The sequence below is a fragment of the Pristiophorus japonicus genome, chromosome 10 (genome assembly GCF_044704955.1).
Source record: "Pristiophorus japonicus isolate sPriJap1 chromosome 10, sPriJap1.hap1, whole genome shotgun sequence".
Taxonomy (NCBI): domain Eukaryota; kingdom Metazoa; phylum Chordata; class Chondrichthyes; family Pristiophoridae; genus Pristiophorus; species Pristiophorus japonicus.
Window position 1 is genome coordinate 162,368,378 of NC_091986.1, and position 19,520 is coordinate 162,387,897.

Sequence of the window (19,520 nt, forward strand, 5' to 3'; positions counted from 1 at the left end):
GAGGAAACTTGCCAAGAACATAAAAACTGACTGCAAAAGCTTCTATAGATATGTGAAGAGAAAAAGATTAGTGAAGACAAACGTAGGTCCCTTGCAGTCGGACTCAGGTTAATTTATAATGGGGAACAAAGAAATGGCAGACCAATTGAACAAATATTTTGGTTCTGTCTTCACGAAGGAAGACACAAATAACCTTCCGGATGTACTAGGGGACCGAAGGTCTAGAGAGGAGGAACTGAAGGATATCCTTATTAGGCGGAAAATTGTGTTGGGGAAATTGATGGGATTGAAGGCCGATAAATCCCCGGGGCCTGATTGTCTGCATCCCAGGGTACTTAAGGAAGTGGCACGAGAAATAGTGGATGCATTGGTGATCATTTTCCAACAGTCTATCAACTCAGGATCAGTTTCTATGGACTGGAGGGTAGCTAATGTAACATCACTTTTAAAAAAAGGAGGGAGAGAGAAAACGGGTAATTTTAGACTGGTTAGCCTGACATCAGTAATGGGGAAAATGTTGGAATCAATTATTAAGGATGAAATAAATAATTATTAAGGGTGAATGCAATAAAGGTGCAGCAGTTATAATGGGTGACTTTAATATGCACATAGATTGGGCTAACCAAACTGGAAGCAATACGGTGGAGGAGGATTTCCTGGAGTGCATAAGGGATGGTTTTTTAGACCAATATGTCGAGGAACCAACTAGGGGGGAGGCCATCTTAGACTGGGTGTTATGTAATGAGAGAGGATTAATTAGCAATCTCGTTGTGCAAGGCCCCTTGGGGAAGAGTGACCATAATATGGTGGAATTCTGCATTAGGATGGAGAATGAAACAGTTAATTCAGAGACCATGGTCCAGAACTTAAAGAAGGCTAACTTTGAAGGTATGAGGCGTGAATTGGCTGGGATGGATTGGCGAATGATACTCAAGGGGTTGACTGTGGATGGGCAATGGCAGACATTTAGAGACCGCATGGATGAACTACAACAATTGTACATTCCTGTCTGGCATAAAAATAAAAAAGGGAAGGTGGCTCAACCGTGGCTATCAAGGGAAATCAGGGATAGTATTAAAGCCAAGGAAGTGGCATACAAATTGGCCAGAAATAGCAGCGGACCTGGGGACTGGGAGAAATTTAGAACTCAGCAGAGGAGGACAAAGGGTTTGATTAGGGCAGGGAAAATGGAGTATGAGAAGAAGCTTGCAGGGAACATTAAGACGGATTGCAAAACTTTCTATAGATATGTAAAGAGAAAAAGGTTAGTAAAGACAAACGTAGGTCCCCTGCAGTCAGAATCAGGGGAAGTCATAACGGGGAACAAATAAATGGCAGACCAATTGAACAAGTACTTTGGTTCGGTATTCACGAAGGAGGACACAAACAACCTTCCGGTTATAAAAGGGGTCGGGGGTCTAATAAGGAGGAGGAACTGAGGGAAATCCTTATTAGCCGGGAAATTGTGTTGGGGAAATTGATGGGATTGAAGGCCGATAAATCCCCAGGGTCTGATGGACTGCATCCCAGAGTACTTAAGGAGGTGGCCTTGGAAATAGTGGATGCAGTGACAGTCATTTTCCAACATTCCATTGACTCTGGATCAGTTCCTATGGAGTGGAGGGTAGCCAATGTAACCCCACTTTTTAAAAAAAGGAGGGAGAGAGAAAACAGGGAATTATAGACCGGTCAGCCTGACATCGGTAGTGGGTAAAATGATGGAATCAATTATTAAGGATGTCATAGCAGTGCATTTGGAAAGAGGTGACATGATGGGTCCAAGACAGCATGGATTTGTGAAAGGGAAATCATGCTTGACAAATCTTCTGGAATTTTTTGAGGATGTTTCCAGTAGAGTGGACAAGGGAGAACCAGTTGATGTGGTATATTTGGACTTTCAGAAGGCGTTCGACAAGGTCCCACACAAGAGATTGATGTGCAAAGTTAAAGCACATGGGATTGGGGGTAGTTTGCTGACGTGGATTGAGAACTGGTTGTCAGACAGGAAGCAAAGAGTAGGAGTAAATGGGTACTTTTCAGAATGGCAGGCAGTGACTAGTGGGGTACCGCAAGGTTCTGTGCTGGGGCCCCAGCTGTTTACACTGTACAATAATGATTTAGATGAGGGGATTAAATGTAGTATCTCCAAATTTGCGGATGATACTAAGTTGGGTGGCAGTGTGAGCTGCGAGGAGGATGCTGAGAGGCTGCAGAGCGACTTGGATAGGTTAGGTGAGTGGGCAAATGCATGGCAGATGAAGTATAATGTGGATAAATGTGAGGTTATCCACTTTGGTGGTAAAAACAGAGAGACAGACTATTATCTGAATGGTGACAGATTAGGAAAAGGGAAGGTGCAACGAGACCTGGGTGTCATGGTACATCAGTCATTGAAGGTTGGCATGCAAGTACAGCAGGCGGTTAAGAAAGCAAATGGCATGTTGGCCTTCATAGCAAGGGGTTTTGAGTACAGGGGCAGGGAGGTGTTGCTACAGTTGTACAGGGCATTGGTGAGGCCACACCTGGAGTATTGTGTACAGTTTTGGTCTCCTAACCTGAGGAAGGACATTCTTGCTATTGAGGGAGTGCAGCGAAGGTTCACCAGACTGATTCCCGGGATGGCGGGACTGACCTATCAAGAAAGACTGGATCAACTGGGCTTGTATTCACTGGAGTTCAGAAGAATGAGAGGGGACCGCATAGAAACATTTAAAATTCTGACGGGGTTAGACAGGTTAGATGCAGGAAGAATGTTCCCAATGTTGGGGAAGTCCAGAACCAGAGGTCACAGTCTAAGGATAAGGGGTAAGCCATTTAGGACCGAGATGCGGAGGAACTTCTTCACCCAGAGAGTGGTGAACCTGTGGAATTCTCTACCACAGAAAGTTGTTGAGGCCAATTCACTAAATATATTCAAAAAGGAGTTAGATAAGGTCCTTACTACTAGGGGGATCAAGGGGTATGGCGAGAAAGCAAGAATGGGGTACTGAAGTTGAATGTTCAGCCATGAACTCATTGAATGGAGGTGCAGGCTAGAAGGGCCGAATGGCCTACTCCTGCACCTATTTTCTATGTTTCTATGTTTCTAAATAGCAGCGCATTTTGAAAGCAGTGACAGGATCGGTCCAAGTCAGCATGGATCATGCTTGACAAATCTTCTGGAATTTTTTGAGGATGTAACTAGTAGAGTGGACAAGGGAGAACTAGTGGATGTGGTGTAATTGGACTTTCAAAAGGCATTTAACAAGGTCCCACATAAGAGATTGGTGTGCAAAATCAAACCACGTTGTATTGCGGGTAATGTACTGGCATGGATAGAGAACTGATTGGCAGACAGGAAGCAGAGAGTCGGGATAAACGGGTCCTTTTTGGAATGGGAGGCAGTGACCAGTGGAGTGCCGCGCCGCAGGGCTCAGTGCTGGGACCCCAGCTCTTTACAATATACATTAATGATTTGGATGAAGGAATTGAATGTAATATATCCAAGTTTGCAGATGACACTAAACTGGGTGGCGGTGTGAGCTGTGAGGAGGATGCTTAGAGGCTGCAGGGTGATTTGGACAGGTTAGATGAGTGGGCACATACATGGCAGATGCAGTGTAATGTGGATAAATGTGAGGTTATCCACTTTGGAGGCAATAACACGAAGGCAGATCATCATCTGAATGGCGGCAGATTAGGAAAAGGGGAGGTGCAACGAGACCTGGTTGTCATGGTTCATCAGTCATTGAAAGATGACATACAGGTACAGCAGGCGGTGAAGGCGGCAAATGACATGTTGGCCTTCATTGCTAGGGGATTTGAGTATAAGAGCAGGGAGGTCTTACTGCAATTGTACAGGGCCTTGGTGAGGTCTCACCTGGAATAATCTGAGGAAGGACATTCTTGCTATTGAGGGAGTGCAGCGAAGGTTCACCAGACTGATTCCAGGGATGGCTGGACTGATGTATGAGGAGAGACTGGATCAACTGGACCTTTATACATTGGAGTTTAGAAGGATGAGAGGAGATCTCATAGAAACGTATAAGATTCTGACGGGACGGGACAGGTTAGATGCGGGAAGAATGTTCCCGATGTTGGGGAAGTCCAGAACCAGGAGACACAAGCTTAGGATAAGAGGTAGGCCATTTAGGACTGAGATGAGGAGAAACTTCTTCACTCAGAACCTGTGGAATTCCCTGCTGCAGAGAGTTGTTGATGCCAGTTTATTGGATATATTCAAGAGGGAGTTAGATATGGCCCTTACGGTTTAAGGGATCGAGGGGTATGGAGAGAAAGCAGGAAAGGGGTACTGAGGAAATGATCTGCCATGATCTTATTGAATGGTGGTGCAGGATCGAAGGGCTGAATGGCCTACTCCTGCACCTATTTTCTATGTTTCTATAGCGCTTTTCATGACTACCGGACGTCTCAAAGCGCTTTACAGCCAATTAAGTACTTTTGGAGTGTCGTCACTGTTGTAATGTGGGAAATGTGGCAGTTAACTTGCGCACAGCTCACTCCCACAAACTTCAATGTGATAATGACCAAATAATCTGTTTTTATTATGCTGATTGAAAAATAAATATTGGACAGGACACCGAGGATAACTCCCCTGCTCTTCTTCGAAATATTCCCATGGGGTCTTTTACATCCAGTTGAGAGGGCAGATGGTGCCTCGGTTTAACATCTCATCCAAAAGGCGGCATCTCTGACAGTGCAGCACTCCCTCGGAGTGTCAGCCTAGACTTTTGTGCTCAAGTTCCTCGAGAAGGTATTAGAGGATTATGCTAACAGATTTAGATGAGGAAAGACAAGAGGAGGCTCGAGTGGAGCATAAATGCTAACATGGACTGGTTGGGCCAAATTGCCTGTTTCTGTGCTGTATATCTTAATGTAATCCTATGTAAGAATTGGAGTTATTCCACTACCATAAAATAGTAAACTTTTCAGGGAATCGCAGGATAGCTCAGATGAATACGTGGCTTGAGCAATGGTGCAGCAGGAAGGGATTCAAATTCCTGGGGCATTGGAACCGGTTCTGGGGGAGGTGGGACCAGTACAATCCGGACGGTCTGCACCTGGGCAGAATCGGAACCAATGTCCTCGGGGGAGTGTTTGCTAGTGCTGTTGGGGAGGAGTTAAACTAATATGGCAGGGGGATGGGAACCAATGCAGGGAGATAGAGGGAAACAAAAAGGAGGCAAAAACAAAAGACAGAAAGGAGATGAGGAAAAGTGGAGGGCAGAGAAACCCAAGGCAAAGAACAAAAAGGGCCATTGTACAGCAAAATTCTAAAAGGACAGAGGGTGTTAAAAAAACAAGCCTAAAGGCTTTGTGTCTTAATGCAAGGAGTATCCGCAATAAGGTGGATGAATTAACTGTGCAAATAGATGTTAACAAATATGATGTGATTGGGATTACGGAGACGTGGCTCCAGGATGAGCAGGGCTGGGAACTCAACATCCAGGGGTATTCAACATTCAGGAAGGATAGAATAAAAGGAAAAGGAGGTGGGGTAGCATTGCTGGTTAAGGAGGAGATTAAGGCAATAGTTAGGAAGGACATTAGCTTGGATGATGTGGAATCTATATGGGTAGAGCTGCAGAACACCAAAGGGCAAAAAACGTTAGTGGGAGTTGTGTACAGACCTCCAAACAGTAGTAGTGATGTTGGGGAGGGCATCAAACAGGAAATTAGGGGTGCGTGCAATAAAGGTGCAGCAGTTATAATGGGTGACTTTAATATGCACATAGATTGGGCTAACCAAACTGGAAGCAATACGGTGGAGGAGGATTTTCTGGAGTGCATAAGGGATGGTTTTTTAGACCAATATGTCGAGGAACCAACTAGGGGGGAGGCCATCTTAGACTGGGTGTTATGTAATGAGAAAGGATTAATTAGCAATCTCGTTGTGCGAGGCCCCTTGGGGAAGAGTGACCATAATATGGTGGAATTCTGCATTAGGATGGAGAATGAAACAGTTAATTCAGAGACCATGGTCCAGAACTTAAAGAAGGCTAACTTTGAAGGTATGAGGCGTGAATTGGCTGAGATGGATTGGCGAATGATACTTAAGGGGTTGACTGTGGATGGGCAATGGCAGACATTTAGAGACCGCATGGATGAACTACAACAATTGTACATTCCTGTCTGGCATAGAAATAAAAAAGGGAAGGTGGCTCAACCGTGGCTATCAAGGGAAATCAGGGATAGTATTAAAGCCAAGGAAGTGGCATACAAATTGGCCAGAAATAGCAGCGAACCTGGGGACTGGGAGAAATTTAGAACTCAGCAGAGGAGGACAAAGGGTTTGATTAGGGCAGGGAAAATGGAGTATGAGAAGAAGCTTGCAGGGAACATTAAGACGGATTGCAAAACTTTCTATAGATATGTAAAGAGAAAAAGGTTAGTAAAGACAAATGTAGGTCTCCTGCAGTCAGAATCAGGGGAAGTCATAACGGGGAACAAAGAAATGGCGGACCAATTGAACAAGTACTTTGGTTCGGTATTCACGAAGGAGGACACGAACAACCTTCCGGTTATAAAAGGGGTCGGGGGGTCTAGTAAGGAGGAGGAACTGAGGGAAATCCTTATTAGCCGGGAAATTGTGTTGGGGAAATTGATGGGATTGAAGGCCGATAAATCCCCAGGGCCTGATGGACTGCATCCCAGAGTACTTAAGGAGGTGGCCTTGGAAATAGTGGATGCGTTGACAGTCATTTTCCAACATTCCATTGACTCTGGATCAGTTCCTATGGAGTGGAGGGTAGCCAATGTAACCCCACTTTTTAAAAAAGGAGGGAGAGAGAAAACAGGGAATTATAGACCGGTCAGCCTGACATCGGTAGTGGGTAAAATGATGGAATCAATTATTAAGGATGTCATAGCAGTGCATTTGGAAAGAGGTGACATGATAGGTCCAAGTCAGCATGGATTTGTGAAAGGGAAATCATGCTTGACAAATCTTCTGGAATTTTTTGAGGATGTTTCCAGTAGAGTGGATAAGGGAGAACCAGTTGATGTGGTATATTTGGACTTTCAGAAGGCGTTCGACAAGGTCCCACACAAGAGATTGATGTGCAAAGTTAGAGCACATGGGATTGGGGGTAGTGTACTGACATGGATTGAGAACTGGTTGTCAGACAGGAAGCAAAGAGTAGGAGTAAATGGGTACTTTTCAGAATGGCAGGCAGTGACTAGTGGGGTACCGCAAGGTTCTGTGCTGGGGCCCCAGCTGTTTACACTGTACATTAATGATTTAGATGAGGGGATTAAATGTAGTATCTCCAAATTTGCGGATGACACTAAGTTGGGTGGCAGTGTGAGCTGCGAGGAGGATGCTGTGAGGCTGCAGAGCGACTTGGATAGGTTGGGTGAGTGGGCAAATGCATGGCAGATGAAGTATAATGTGGATAAATGTGAGGTTATCCACTTTGGTGGTAAAAACAGAGAGACAGACTATTATCTGAATGGTGACAGATTAGGAAAAGGGGAGGTGCAAAGAGACCTGGGTGTCATGGTACATCAGTCATTGAAGGTTGGCATGCAGGTGCAGCAGGCGGTTGAGAAAGCAAATGGCATGTTGGCCTTCATAGCAAGGGGATTTGAGTACAGGGGCAGGGAGGTGTTGCTACAGTTGTACAGGGCATTGGTGAGGCCACACCTGGAGTATTGTGTACAGTTTTGGTCTCCTAACCTGAGGAAGGACATTCTTGCTATTGAGGGAGTGCAGCGAAGGTTCACCAGACTGATTCCCGGGATGGCGGGACTGACCTATCAAGAAAGACTGGATCAACTGGGCTTGTATTCACTGGAGTTCAGAAGAATGAGAGGGGACCTCATAGAAACATATAAAATTCTGACAGGGTTAGACAGGTTAGATGCAGGAAGAATGTTCCCAATGTTGGGGAAGTCCAGAACCAGGGGTCACAGTCTAAGGATAAGGGGTAAGCCATTTAGGACCGAGATGCGGAGGAACTTCTTCACCCAGAGAGTGGTGAACCTGTGGAATTCTCTACCACAGAAAGTTGTTGAGGCCAATTCACTAAATATATTCAAAAAGGAGTTAGATGAGGTCCTTACTGCTAGGGGGATCAAGGGGTATGGCGAGAAAGCAGGAATGGGGTACTGAAGTTGAATGTTCAGCCATGAACTCATTGAATGGCGGTGCAGGCTAGAAGGGCCGAATGGCCTACTCCTGCACCTATTTTCTATGTCTATGTTTCTAAGTTCAAAAACTATGGATAAACAAGCCTCTGTAAGGCTGCTGACCTAGCCACTTGGGGTGAATTTTCAACTTGCTGCCTGGGTATAAAACTTGCTTTGCGGATCGACTTCCCGTTATAGAAGCTGCCCCATTTTCATTTCCAGGGATTTCAAATGAAATAACAATTGGGCAGTTTCTGTAATGTGATGTTATATAACATCCTGACACAATTTCTTCTGATATAATATCTAACATATATAAAAAGCAAAACAACTGCAAATGCTGGAAATCTGAAAGAAAACAGAAAATGCACGAAATACACAGTCAGCATACAGGGAGAAAATTCTCTAATCTCTATCTTGCAGCTCATCACTAGATTGATGACACCTTATAGGGGAATGGATTCTCCAGAATATCAGGCGAGAAAATGTTAAAATCCTGATGTACATGAACCGCCCATTAAGCGGTAGCCTTAAGATTGTTGGATTGAAATTTCATGGTCATTGTCTCAATAACGCTCTTTTTGAGGAGTTTGAAAACTAACAGCAGCATTCTAATAAAAACTAATTGCATTTTTTTTTTAAATGTTATGAAAAAGATTGCTTATGATTAACATTGGAGCCGCCATTGGTAACTGTTCAGGCTGCTCTACATTCTTCTTAGGTGGTCCCTCGTATCGAGAATGTCTTGCTTCCACACCAAAAAGAGATGAGTTCACAGGTGTTTCAATGAAGGACCTGACATTCCAGGTCCCAAACTACATATTCAAGGGTGGAAGATGCCTGCACGTGGATTTTTTTAAATAAATGTGTGCAAATTGCACACCAGCCACCACACAGGTTTCTTAGAGCTCGGTCTTGGTCCAATGGCAAGATTAACCAAGGCGACTGGAGACCAGCTCTGCTGCACGGACCTAATGCGCCCACATATTGCAGTGTGGGCTGGCCCGTGCTGCCCCTGGGCCCTAGCCTCTTCTGGGCCCTGATCACATCGTTCTACAATCTATCGGCGCTCCTTCGCCCCGACCTCGCCGCTCATCTGCTGCTTGCCGCCTCTCCTGGTGTATCTGCCCATGCTCCAATCAGTGACGTTGATTTTGGTGTTGTCCAATCCAGTCGCCTTACTCCAAGTCGGCGCCTTCCTGCACAAGCTCACGCTACTCTCTGAAGTGGTATGCCTCCACGCTGCTCCCGGGCCACCACACCTCCGTTCCTTTTCTGGACCTGACCTGCGGCTTGTGGTTTCTCCCAGGTCGGGGCCTCCACGCTGCCCTGCTCTACATTACCACCACAAATGCTCACCTCTCCCTTACATCCCACCCGAGCAGGATAATTGTGCCACAGGTGCATTTTTTTTCCACAAATGGCAAAATGGTCAGGCAAACAATGATGTAAAATGATGTTTTTACTGCTGTTAAATAAGGTATATAATGGAGATGTTTTATTTCGAGCACCGCCTCGATTTCAAAATTCTCATCCTTGATTTCAATTCCGTCCATAGCCTCGCCCCTCCCTATCTCTGTAATCTCCTCCAGCCCACAACAACCCCCACCATCTGCAAGATATCTGCACTCCTCTAATTCTGCCCTCTTGAGCATCCCTGATTCTAATTGCTCAACCATTGGTGGCCGTGCCTTCAGATGCCGAGGCCCTAAGCTCTGGAATTCCCTGCCTAAACCTCTATGCCTTTCTGCTTCTATCTCTTCCTTTAGGACACTCCTTAAAAGCTACCTCTTTGACCAAGCTTTGGTCACTTGCCCGAATTTCTCCTTATATGGCTCGGTGTCAAATTTTGTGTCTTGTAATACTCCTGTGAAGTGCCTTGGGATGTTTTACTACGTTAAAGGCGCTATATAAATACAAGTTATTGTTGTTAAAAGATGTAATGGTCTCTGCCTCAACTACTCCTTCTGGCATAGCATTCCATGCTGTGAAAGTCCTGTGTGTGAAAACACTGCTCTCAAATCTTTCTCCTCATTCGCTTGGTGATAATTTTAATTTGATGATCTCTCACAACTAACTCCCCAACCAATGGAAAGAGTCTCTCTATCAAAACCCTCCATAATTTTAAATACCTTAATTAAATCTCAGTTTTCTCCACTCTAATGGAAATACTGTCAGTGTCTCAAGTCTCTTCTCATAACTGTAGTTTCCCATCCCCGGTATGATCCTGGTGAATCAATGCTGTATGCTCTCTATGACTTTAATGTCCTTTCTATCGTGGGGTGCCCAAAACTGCGCACACAATTCTGGCCTAACCAATATTTTATATAAATTCATCATTACTGCTTTACTCTTGTACCCTATTTATAAAACCCAAAATTCCATTGGCCATTCCTATGGCTTTATCTAACTGCACTTGTATTTGCACGTCGAAGAAACTGCTTTGCAAGTCTCTGTACCCTGTACCATTCTTGGCTCGGGCAATGTGCATTTGAGAGAACTTAAATATCAATGCCACATGGCACACTTCATCAGGCATGGAGGTGCTGTACTAACTGTTAAACATAGACGTTTGAGCTGTTTACAGAATACAGGCAGGCTCGTAAAATTATACGAGCCTTGGCATGATGAATTCAGCCATTGCAGGACTTTAGGGCTGTTCCATGCCGATGAATATCTTTGGCGCTCTGCTCATGTCAACTGTCAAGAAAAACAGAACTTCCAATGTAAAATCCAAATATCATTTACAGACAGTCTCATTAAAAAACTCCACAGTCACCACAGAACACATTTCTCATAGAAACATAGAAAATAGGTGCAGGAGTTGGCCATTCGGCCCTTCGAGCCTGCACCGCCATTCAATAAGATCATGGCTGATAATTCCTTCAGTACCCCTTTCTTGCTTTTTCTCCATACCCCTTGATCCCCTTAGCCATAAGGGCCATATCTAACGCCACCTTAAATATATCCAATGAACTGGCATCAACAACTCTCTGCGGCAGGGAATTCCACAGGTTAACAACTCTGAGTGAAGAAGTTTCTTCTCATCTCAGTCCTAAATGGCTTACCCCTTATCCTCAGGCTATGTCCCCTGGTTCTGGACTTCCCCAACACCAGGAACATTCTTCCCGCATCTAACCTGTCCAGTCCCTTCAGAATCTTAGACGTTTCTATGAGATCCCCTCTCATCCTTCTAAACTCCAGTGAATAAAGGCCCAGTTGATCCAGTCTCTCCTCATATGACAGTCCAGCCATCTCTGGAATCAGTCTGGTGAACCTTCGCTGCACTTCCTCAATAGCAAGAACGTCCTTCCTCATAATAAGCAATTGTGACCAGCCATGAAATCTTCCATTATCTTCACTCAGGCATCAGACAGTTATAAATCAGAAAGCACCACTGTTACAAGAGACTACTGGATTAGGCTCTAATTGCGTCACAGTATGGCATTCCTATTTTTTCTTCATTGGATGTCTGAACTGGTACAAATAAACGAGAAAATCCTACTGGGCAAGATATTTTAAATTTTAGTTTACTTTATTTTAAACAGCACAAGTTTGTGAAATGAGCAATCTGGTAAGTAAAGCACCTGAAACTCAGTGATGTTTAAGAGTCAAAGCTCCAAAGAAATCTGCATCCTTATGTTTGGTTTTCTGTTTGCCTGAAATGGAGTATGCAAAATCTCCCAACTGGGGGAAAATCCCACTTATCCAAAGCTATGAGCTTGAGTCCAGGTTAGGAGAGCCAGGACTTCGGGAGGCCAAGTGTTTACAGGGGTGCTCTTGGTGTTTAAACACCGAAAGAGTCGCAGCTTAACAGGGCTGTTTTCGACTGTTTGTCCAACGACGTCCACCTTATCTGTTGGAGCATTGGCTTCCAGGATTATCTGGTACCAAGTTGGAAAAATCCTGACCCCTAGTGACAGTGAGAAATAATTACCTCCAATGGCCTTGCCCTCACCATCTCTGTAAACTCCTCCAGCGCTACAAGCCTTCAAAGATCTCTGCGCTCCTCCAATTCTGGCACCTTGCGCATCTCCATTGATGGCTGTACTTGCATTTGCCTTGAAACTAAGCTCTGGAATTCCCTCCCCAAACCTCACCACCATACTTTAAGGTGCTCCTTAAAACCTACCTCATCTGTCCTGATATTTCCTTCTGTGGCTCAGTGTCAAACTTTCGCTCGAAGTGCCTTAGGATGCTTCCATAATTTAAAGGCGCAGAATAAAAGAACGTTGTTGTTATTGTAGGTCCATCTCTCGAGGTTCCCTTAGTAAGCCAGATTGGTTGATCAGTCAACAGTGTACTGTTGACATGCCTGGTTAATATATTGAATTCATCATCACAGGCAGTCCCTCAAAATTGAAGATGACTTGCTTCCACTCAAAGTGTGTTCTCAAGTGGCTGTACAGTCCAATACGGGAATTGCAGTCTGTCACAGGTGTGGCAGACAGTTGTTGAAGGAAAGGGTGGGTGGGAAGCCTGGTTTGCTGCATGCTCCTTCCGCTGCCTGCACTTGATTTCCGCATGCTCTTGGCGACGAGACTCGAAGTGCTCAGCGCCCTCCCGGATGCTCTTCCTTCACTTTGGGCGGTCTTAGGCCAGGAATTCCCAGGTGCCGGTGGGGATGTTGCACTTTATCAAGGAGGCTTTGAGGGTGCCCTGGAAACGTTTCCTTTCCCACATGGGGCTTGCTTGCCGTGTCGGAGCTCCGAGTCGAGCGCTTGCTTCGGGAGTCTCATGTCGGGCATGCGGGAGATGTGGCCCACCCAACGGAGCTGGTTGAGCATGGTCAGTGCTTCAATGCTGGGGATGTTGGCTTGGGCGAGAACACTGACGTTGGTGTGTCTATCCTCCCAGTGGATTTGCAGGATCTTGTGGAGTCAGCGCTGGTGGTACTTCTCCAGCACTTTGAGATATCTGCTGTATATAGTCCACTGAGTCTGAGTTACATAGTTAGAGTCTGCCAAAGAGGGTCGAGTTTGTTCTTAGCTTCCATTAATAGGCCAACATAATTCAATTGTACATTTAATGCAGTCTTTGAGACATACTGACAACCATTCTATGGTGACCAAACTATCCATAATTGTAAAATGGAGCTATCAAAGCACTTTGTAATTTGCCAATAATGATTTTTTTTTAAATTCTCACTGTATGTTTCCCAAGCACTACACCACTCCATGGGTTAGAAGATAGGTGGAAATGGCACATTGGCTCAGACATCTTGCCAAAGTTTTTGAGGCATGCACATGTGACCCAGTGACTTGACATCTAAATTTCACTCCTGCATGCCAGGAGGAGATTGGCTTGGTCGCCTCAAAACCTCACCCACCTCTCTCATGGTCTCAACTGAAAACTCCCTGTGCAGAGAATCATGGGTTCATGCCACTGATCACTCCAGCACCAATTAGCTATACCACTCTACTGCACACAATGATTTCTGAGGTCACAGATATGTGATAATAACCAATGCTCTCTCTGTATTTTCATGTTTTCCGAAAAAACTGTCATATTATTTGCCTGGCTAGTGAAGTCCAATTTCTCAACGAGTGTCTGAGTGAGAGAGTGTCTGAGTGAGAGAGTGTCTGAGTGAGAGAGTGTCTGAGTGAGTACCAATCTTCCTGATTACTTCCCTCAGTTAGGATTCCAATGTTGAAATATACAAAACATGCTATGAATAATTGTCACTGTGGAATCATGGCTAACCAGTCTCGAGAATACGTACTCCACTTGTCATGCATGAGTCAGGACACTATGCCTAATGCTTTTTCAGTCCAGAGTGCGGATTCATCAGCAACAGTAAAAATGCTCTCTGCCTGCCGGTACTATATTTTAAATGTCACTTCAGATAGCTAGCAATCATTTTAACTGACAGATCCTTTACCAGTTTATTACAAAATAAGGTGAAACATTTCCAAGACCAAAATACAAGAGTCAAACAACTCTCAACAATGTTCCTCTGTCATTAATCTAACATCTGAAAGGAACGAGGATGAAACAATCATGCAAGTCAAGCATTGCTTTTATCAAGTAAATGTGCGTGTAATCTGCATATCAGAGCTTTATCTGTGCCTGTCTCAGTCATTGACTGCTCATAGACAGCGATTATACGAGTCAGTTACACAGGCTAGCGTGTCAGTCAAAACATTATGGTTGCATAGTGACACTGCACCCAACTCTGCAAAATAAGCAATTTATGAACACCATATAGCACCTACAGCAGACTGCTTATATTTCTGGTCAAAAATATCTACTATATCGAGCCTTTGTCTTCATTTATTTTCAATGCCTAATGTCCGATTTTCTATTGATTCATATAGCTCTGTTGTATCTTGGCCCTACCCCACTTCCTCCTGTCAGAAGCACCAGAAGAGCGGGTAGGTCTGAAGCACCAACTTCATCATGACCAAAAAAAGAGAGATGAATCCTGTTAGTTACCAACTTCCCACCCAACCCAAGGTGGAATGCCCGAATGTCAACTTCATGTACAATCCAACAAAATGCATTAGTTGAGGTCAAGTCATTTTATTTATATTTAAGTAAATTTATCCTCCAATAAAGAGCAAATGCCTTCAGGTTTTATTACCCCTAATTCCGCCCCCGCCCCAGGTCAATTCCCAGGTTACATAACTCTATTGCTGAGGTCTGGGGAGAATAACAACTTCTTAAACCGTTGTCTCAGCTGTTCTTTGTCCAATGAAGGAGTGCATGACAGCAGCCCAGTGAAGATTTCTACACTAACTTTCTCTTCTTCCTGCAGGGAGGCACCTCATGTCTGTTAGACTGAATCTTGTCTCATAGGAAGGTGTCAGAGAACTGAGCAGAGAGACGGTGGACGGGGAGTGGAAATCTGACTCTACACTGCTCAAGGGTCAGTGATTTGGAATGGAAATCAAATCTGGGATTTAAAGTCGGGACCTGGAGGTTTGTAATCTAAAAATCTACTGCTCGATACCAAACCAGGTCAAAAGTCAATCCTTTCTGGTGAGTGCCCTTCTCTGAACATCGAAAAGTGTCTAGTCTCCACTTGCTGTCTCCCTCTTGTGGCATATTAGTAGTGACCAGTGTACGTTGATGGCATAACCACCAGGCTGCTGCAACAATGGTGACAGCTTTCTAGTGAAGAAATTTCAAATTAAAATAAGACACAAATATTCCCAAAACTTATTCACAATTAAAATTTCTATACATGTTCAGTAATTCGACAGGCGAGAAATGTTGTAGATATTGGCTGATGGAAAGCATCACGATGCTGAATGAAAGGCTTCAGTGCTCACAAAGATAAATGTTTTAAGGGCTATAATCTGTATAAGGTTTGAAAGGAATATAATGACTTACATCCAAAGAATCTTCATTCACGATAAGTAGTGACATATTTTGGGTCACAAGCTTGCATGAATAACCTGTCAAAAGAACAGAAGGAGGTGACAGTCATGAAAAGTAACACATCTCCTTCCTAAACACAACATTGACAAGTACAAAAGCCACAGAATAATACTTGGACTGTGTTATGTATTTAACCCCTTGTAACCTGTATTACAAGATCACCAGAGGGCCTACCTGTTGGAGTCCCAAGGGATCCCAGCATCCCTTGGGAGCACAGTATATAAGCAGGCCACCCACAAGGTACCTGAACTCTGGAGTCGTATTAAAGGAGCTGAGGTCACACTTGCTCATTGCACACAGTACTCAGTTTCATCCTTTATTGTGAACGTATCAGACTGTATTTATTTTTTCTCCAAAGTCCAGTCATATGGGTGAATATTTCAAAAAATGTTGAGGAAAGGAACTTTCCACCTTAGTGATATGAGGCACTCCTAGCTCAGGTATGATGCAAGTCACCGGGACCCGAGAAACAACTTCCAGACAATGTAACAGCTACTGAAACCCTCTAATGGCTCAGTTGGTAAATCCATTGTCCATTATAAATATCAGGAAGGTGTTAGGTTCAATCTTCAAACTATGCTGAGTTAGTTGATGCTAGCCAGTACAATACTACAAGTTTTCAGTATTCCTGGGCTTGGAGGGGGCGGGGGGCGTAAAGTAAGCAAATGAAAGTTCAAACTTTTGATTGCTATCCAGTGATGCCTGCTGGAATGTATGTATTTGTGGGCATTGGATAAGCATGGGTTGGGCTAGTTTATGACATCTGCCATGATAAAATACTAGAAGTTACCTCAACATTCACTCAGTCTCCCACATCCACCATCCCACCGCTTCAGTTCACAAAGACTTGGATTTGTGTAGTGCTTTTCACGACCACCGCCATCTCAAAGCGCTTTACAGCCAATAAAGTACTTTTGGAGTGCAGTCACTGTTGTAATATGGGAATCATGGCAGCCAATTTGTGTACAGCAAACACCCACAAACAGCAATGTGATGATAACCTGTTTTCTTTTGTTACGCTGATCGAGGGAATAATATTGGCCAGGACAACGGGGATAACTCCCTGCTCTTCTTTGAAACAGTGTCATGGGATCTTTTACGTCCACAGAGAGCGCAACGGGGCCTCGGTTTTACGGCTCATCCAAAAGACGCCAATTCATCCACCCTTTAAGAGAAACACTATCTTCTTCAACCCGTCCAGTTCATACGGGCATTTTTTTTTTTTTTAAATACTCCCTTTCCAACTCATTTTAACTGCCACTTTTCACCCACCTCCAAGAGTTGAAGCTGGCACTCTGTTTCCAGTTCATCCTGGCAAATCGCTCTCCCCATTGCCTTTCAATGAATGATGATAAATTCCCACCCCAAAGCATTGGTCCCAGAAATTCCACCCCCCACCCCACCCCACCCCTCCATGCCCAAAGTGCTTCTCCCAGCTTCCCTTCATTACCATCACACCACCTTCCCTCTTCTCCCATTCACCACCATCCATTTTTCACTATTATCAATCATCCTTTCCCCTCGCCCCCACCTGTTTCTGGTGGTTAATACACATGGATCGGGTCCTTATCTACTCTCTGCACCATTCCGAGTGACCTCAGGAGAATTCCTGACTACTGTAGATAGAGACCATAATCCCAGTCTTTAATGCTAGATCACAGAGATAACAGGCTAGAACCTGCTCCTATGCATTATCCACTGGACTCAGCAAGAGCAGATCTGACGGTAAAGAGTGGTCTAGTACCACTGATGTTTGTCAGCAAGTGTGACCAGAATCACAAACACTGGCGGTATGCAACAGTGTCATGTAACAGCTCCTTCCTTCACTTTCTCAAAACACAGCTCCATTAAAAGAAAATGCTGAGAGGCTGAAGACACTCTCCATTCTATTCAGGGAATTTCTTCACGATAAGACTGCAGCAGACACTAATTTTGATTTGTGAATATTATTGCCAAATCCATTTTCACAGAGAATTCGACCAGCAGGATCAGAATTCGTTCAGCAGAATCCAAGGAGAAGTGGTTATTCCCATTTGGAGTTTAAATAAGCATAAGCAAAATTAAGTATAAAAATCTGAGCTGCAAATGGCATTTTCATGCATAGTGGGGACTTGTGGGAGAACATACAAGTGAAGCATATGCAGGCTGCACCATTGAACAAACACAAGCCAAGGAGAGTTTCCTCTCACGCTTCAGTTTGGACAATATGAATCAATTCGGAGAAGGAAATCTGTTCAGACAATGGTCAGGTCAACCAACACAACATTTCTGCAAATCAGCAGTTCGCTATTTGGAGTTAGTCTCAGTTAAATTCATTCCTTGTAACCATTTGATTTATATAATCCCTTCAATACAATAAAATGTCACAAAGCGTTTCACAAAAACAAGTTGCACATCAGCTTTTAATCTGATCAAATCTTTCGAATTGAAGTTTCAGATAGATCAGTGATTTGGATGACTGAATTGTTCCAAGTGCATTATTTTCTGCATTCTATGTAACAACGCTCAACTATTTCACCAATGGACAAAGGTATGCATTCTTGGATACTGCAGTTAACAATGGGCAGAACTAGCCCTGAGCTTTCTGGAGGATGCTCATTCCTCCACCATCTTTCCCAACTATTGTTAACACTCATTTGATCAGATGTGGTTACCAAACCAATAATTTTGGTAATGGATGAGTTTGCAAGACATCTAGAGCAAAATTTGCAATCCATCTAGAGCTGAGGTGAGTGGGCAACAAATAATTTTGCAGAGAGTTATTGACTTGGTTGAAGATAACATATTAATTGTTCCACAATTGTTCAATTCTGCCCATAGTGATCAATCACAGTTCATTCTTGTGAACTGGAAATTAACCACTCTGTAGTGGGCTGCAACATTATTAAAAAGACCATCACTTCAGATGACAGAAAATCTCCATTTTATCTTCAATAATCTCCATATTATTGAAGATAAAAGAAAAAGGGGCCAAGCATTTGTCCTTGAAGGTACACTCTGTAGCACTAACAAGATAAGTATTCACATATCATGACCCAGTCCTTGCTCCCTCTGAGAAAGTCACCTATGAAGATCAACAGCTCACCAGAGAGGCCCTACAGTGTGACCTTGGCAGACCAGTAAAAATCAGCACCCAACCAAGACACCCAAACTAGTAATTTTTCACCTCTTCAGAAGCCGGTTTACAGAAATTTATACTAATGATTACAATGCAGATCTCAACAGAGCTGTCCCTCATTCTACAGTAATCCCAAGTAGTAAAGCATTAACTGAAGATAATTTTGCCATTTGCACCTTCATAGTTTGCCCAATTTAAGCTGAAATCTTATTTTTTTTAAATCCAGGAAGTTAATTACACAAATTTAATTATGCAGATTTTATATTACAATCCTTACTGATGTGTCATGCATAAAAAAACTAGTGTATGTGGTGCAGAAGGTGGACACACCTATATTGATTGCAGTTTCTTGTTTGTCACCTGTCAGGACCCATATTTTGATTTCAGCTTTCATTAGTGTTGCTATGGTTTCAGGTACTCCATTTTGAAGACGATCTTCAATGGCAGTCGCTCCCAGTAGCAGCAGATTCTGAAAAATAGGTTTATGAAAAGAAGTGTTACAGATATTCATGTTTACTTCATATAAGTAATTCCATTATTTTACATGAAATGGAAGTGAGACTAATGGGTCTGTCCGTGGCTGTTTAATTATTCTTGTATGTTTTGCTACTTTAAAAGCACTATTTAAATGCAAGTTGTTGTTGTATTCATAGGGCACTGAGGCCAATTGTTTTATTCCTACCACTGAACTCAGCATAGACTAAGGATCAAACCTGGGCTTCAAGTTGGCATGATTTACTGACACACCACATCGTACAATATATCCACCGAGTCTTCAAAAGGAGCAGCATTCACTTCTAGGTCTATAATGAATTACCAAGTCTATAAGTATTTCACACTGTCCCAGAGTCCACTGAAGGTGCTCATTTTACACCGTACGTGTAGGTTT

General features: G+C 43.7%; 1 protein-coding gene across 9 annotated transcripts in view; it reads right to left on the reverse strand.

Annotated features, from left to right (window-relative positions):
• Positions 1–19,520, reverse strand: part of atp8a2 (ATPase phospholipid transporting 8A2) — an 889,999-nt gene that overhangs the window by 472,130 nt on the left and 398,349 nt on the right. For all 9 annotated transcript variants that reach the window (XM_070892260.1, XM_070892256.1, XM_070892257.1 and 6 more), the window contains 2 exons: positions 18,962–19,100; positions 15,466–15,530 (listed from right to left, as the gene is read on the reverse strand). In XM_070892260.1, the coding sequence (XP_070748361.1) occupies positions 15,466–15,530; positions 18,962–19,100 (204 nt within the window). The remainder of the gene's footprint in view (positions 1–15,465; positions 15,531–18,961; positions 19,101–19,520) is intronic.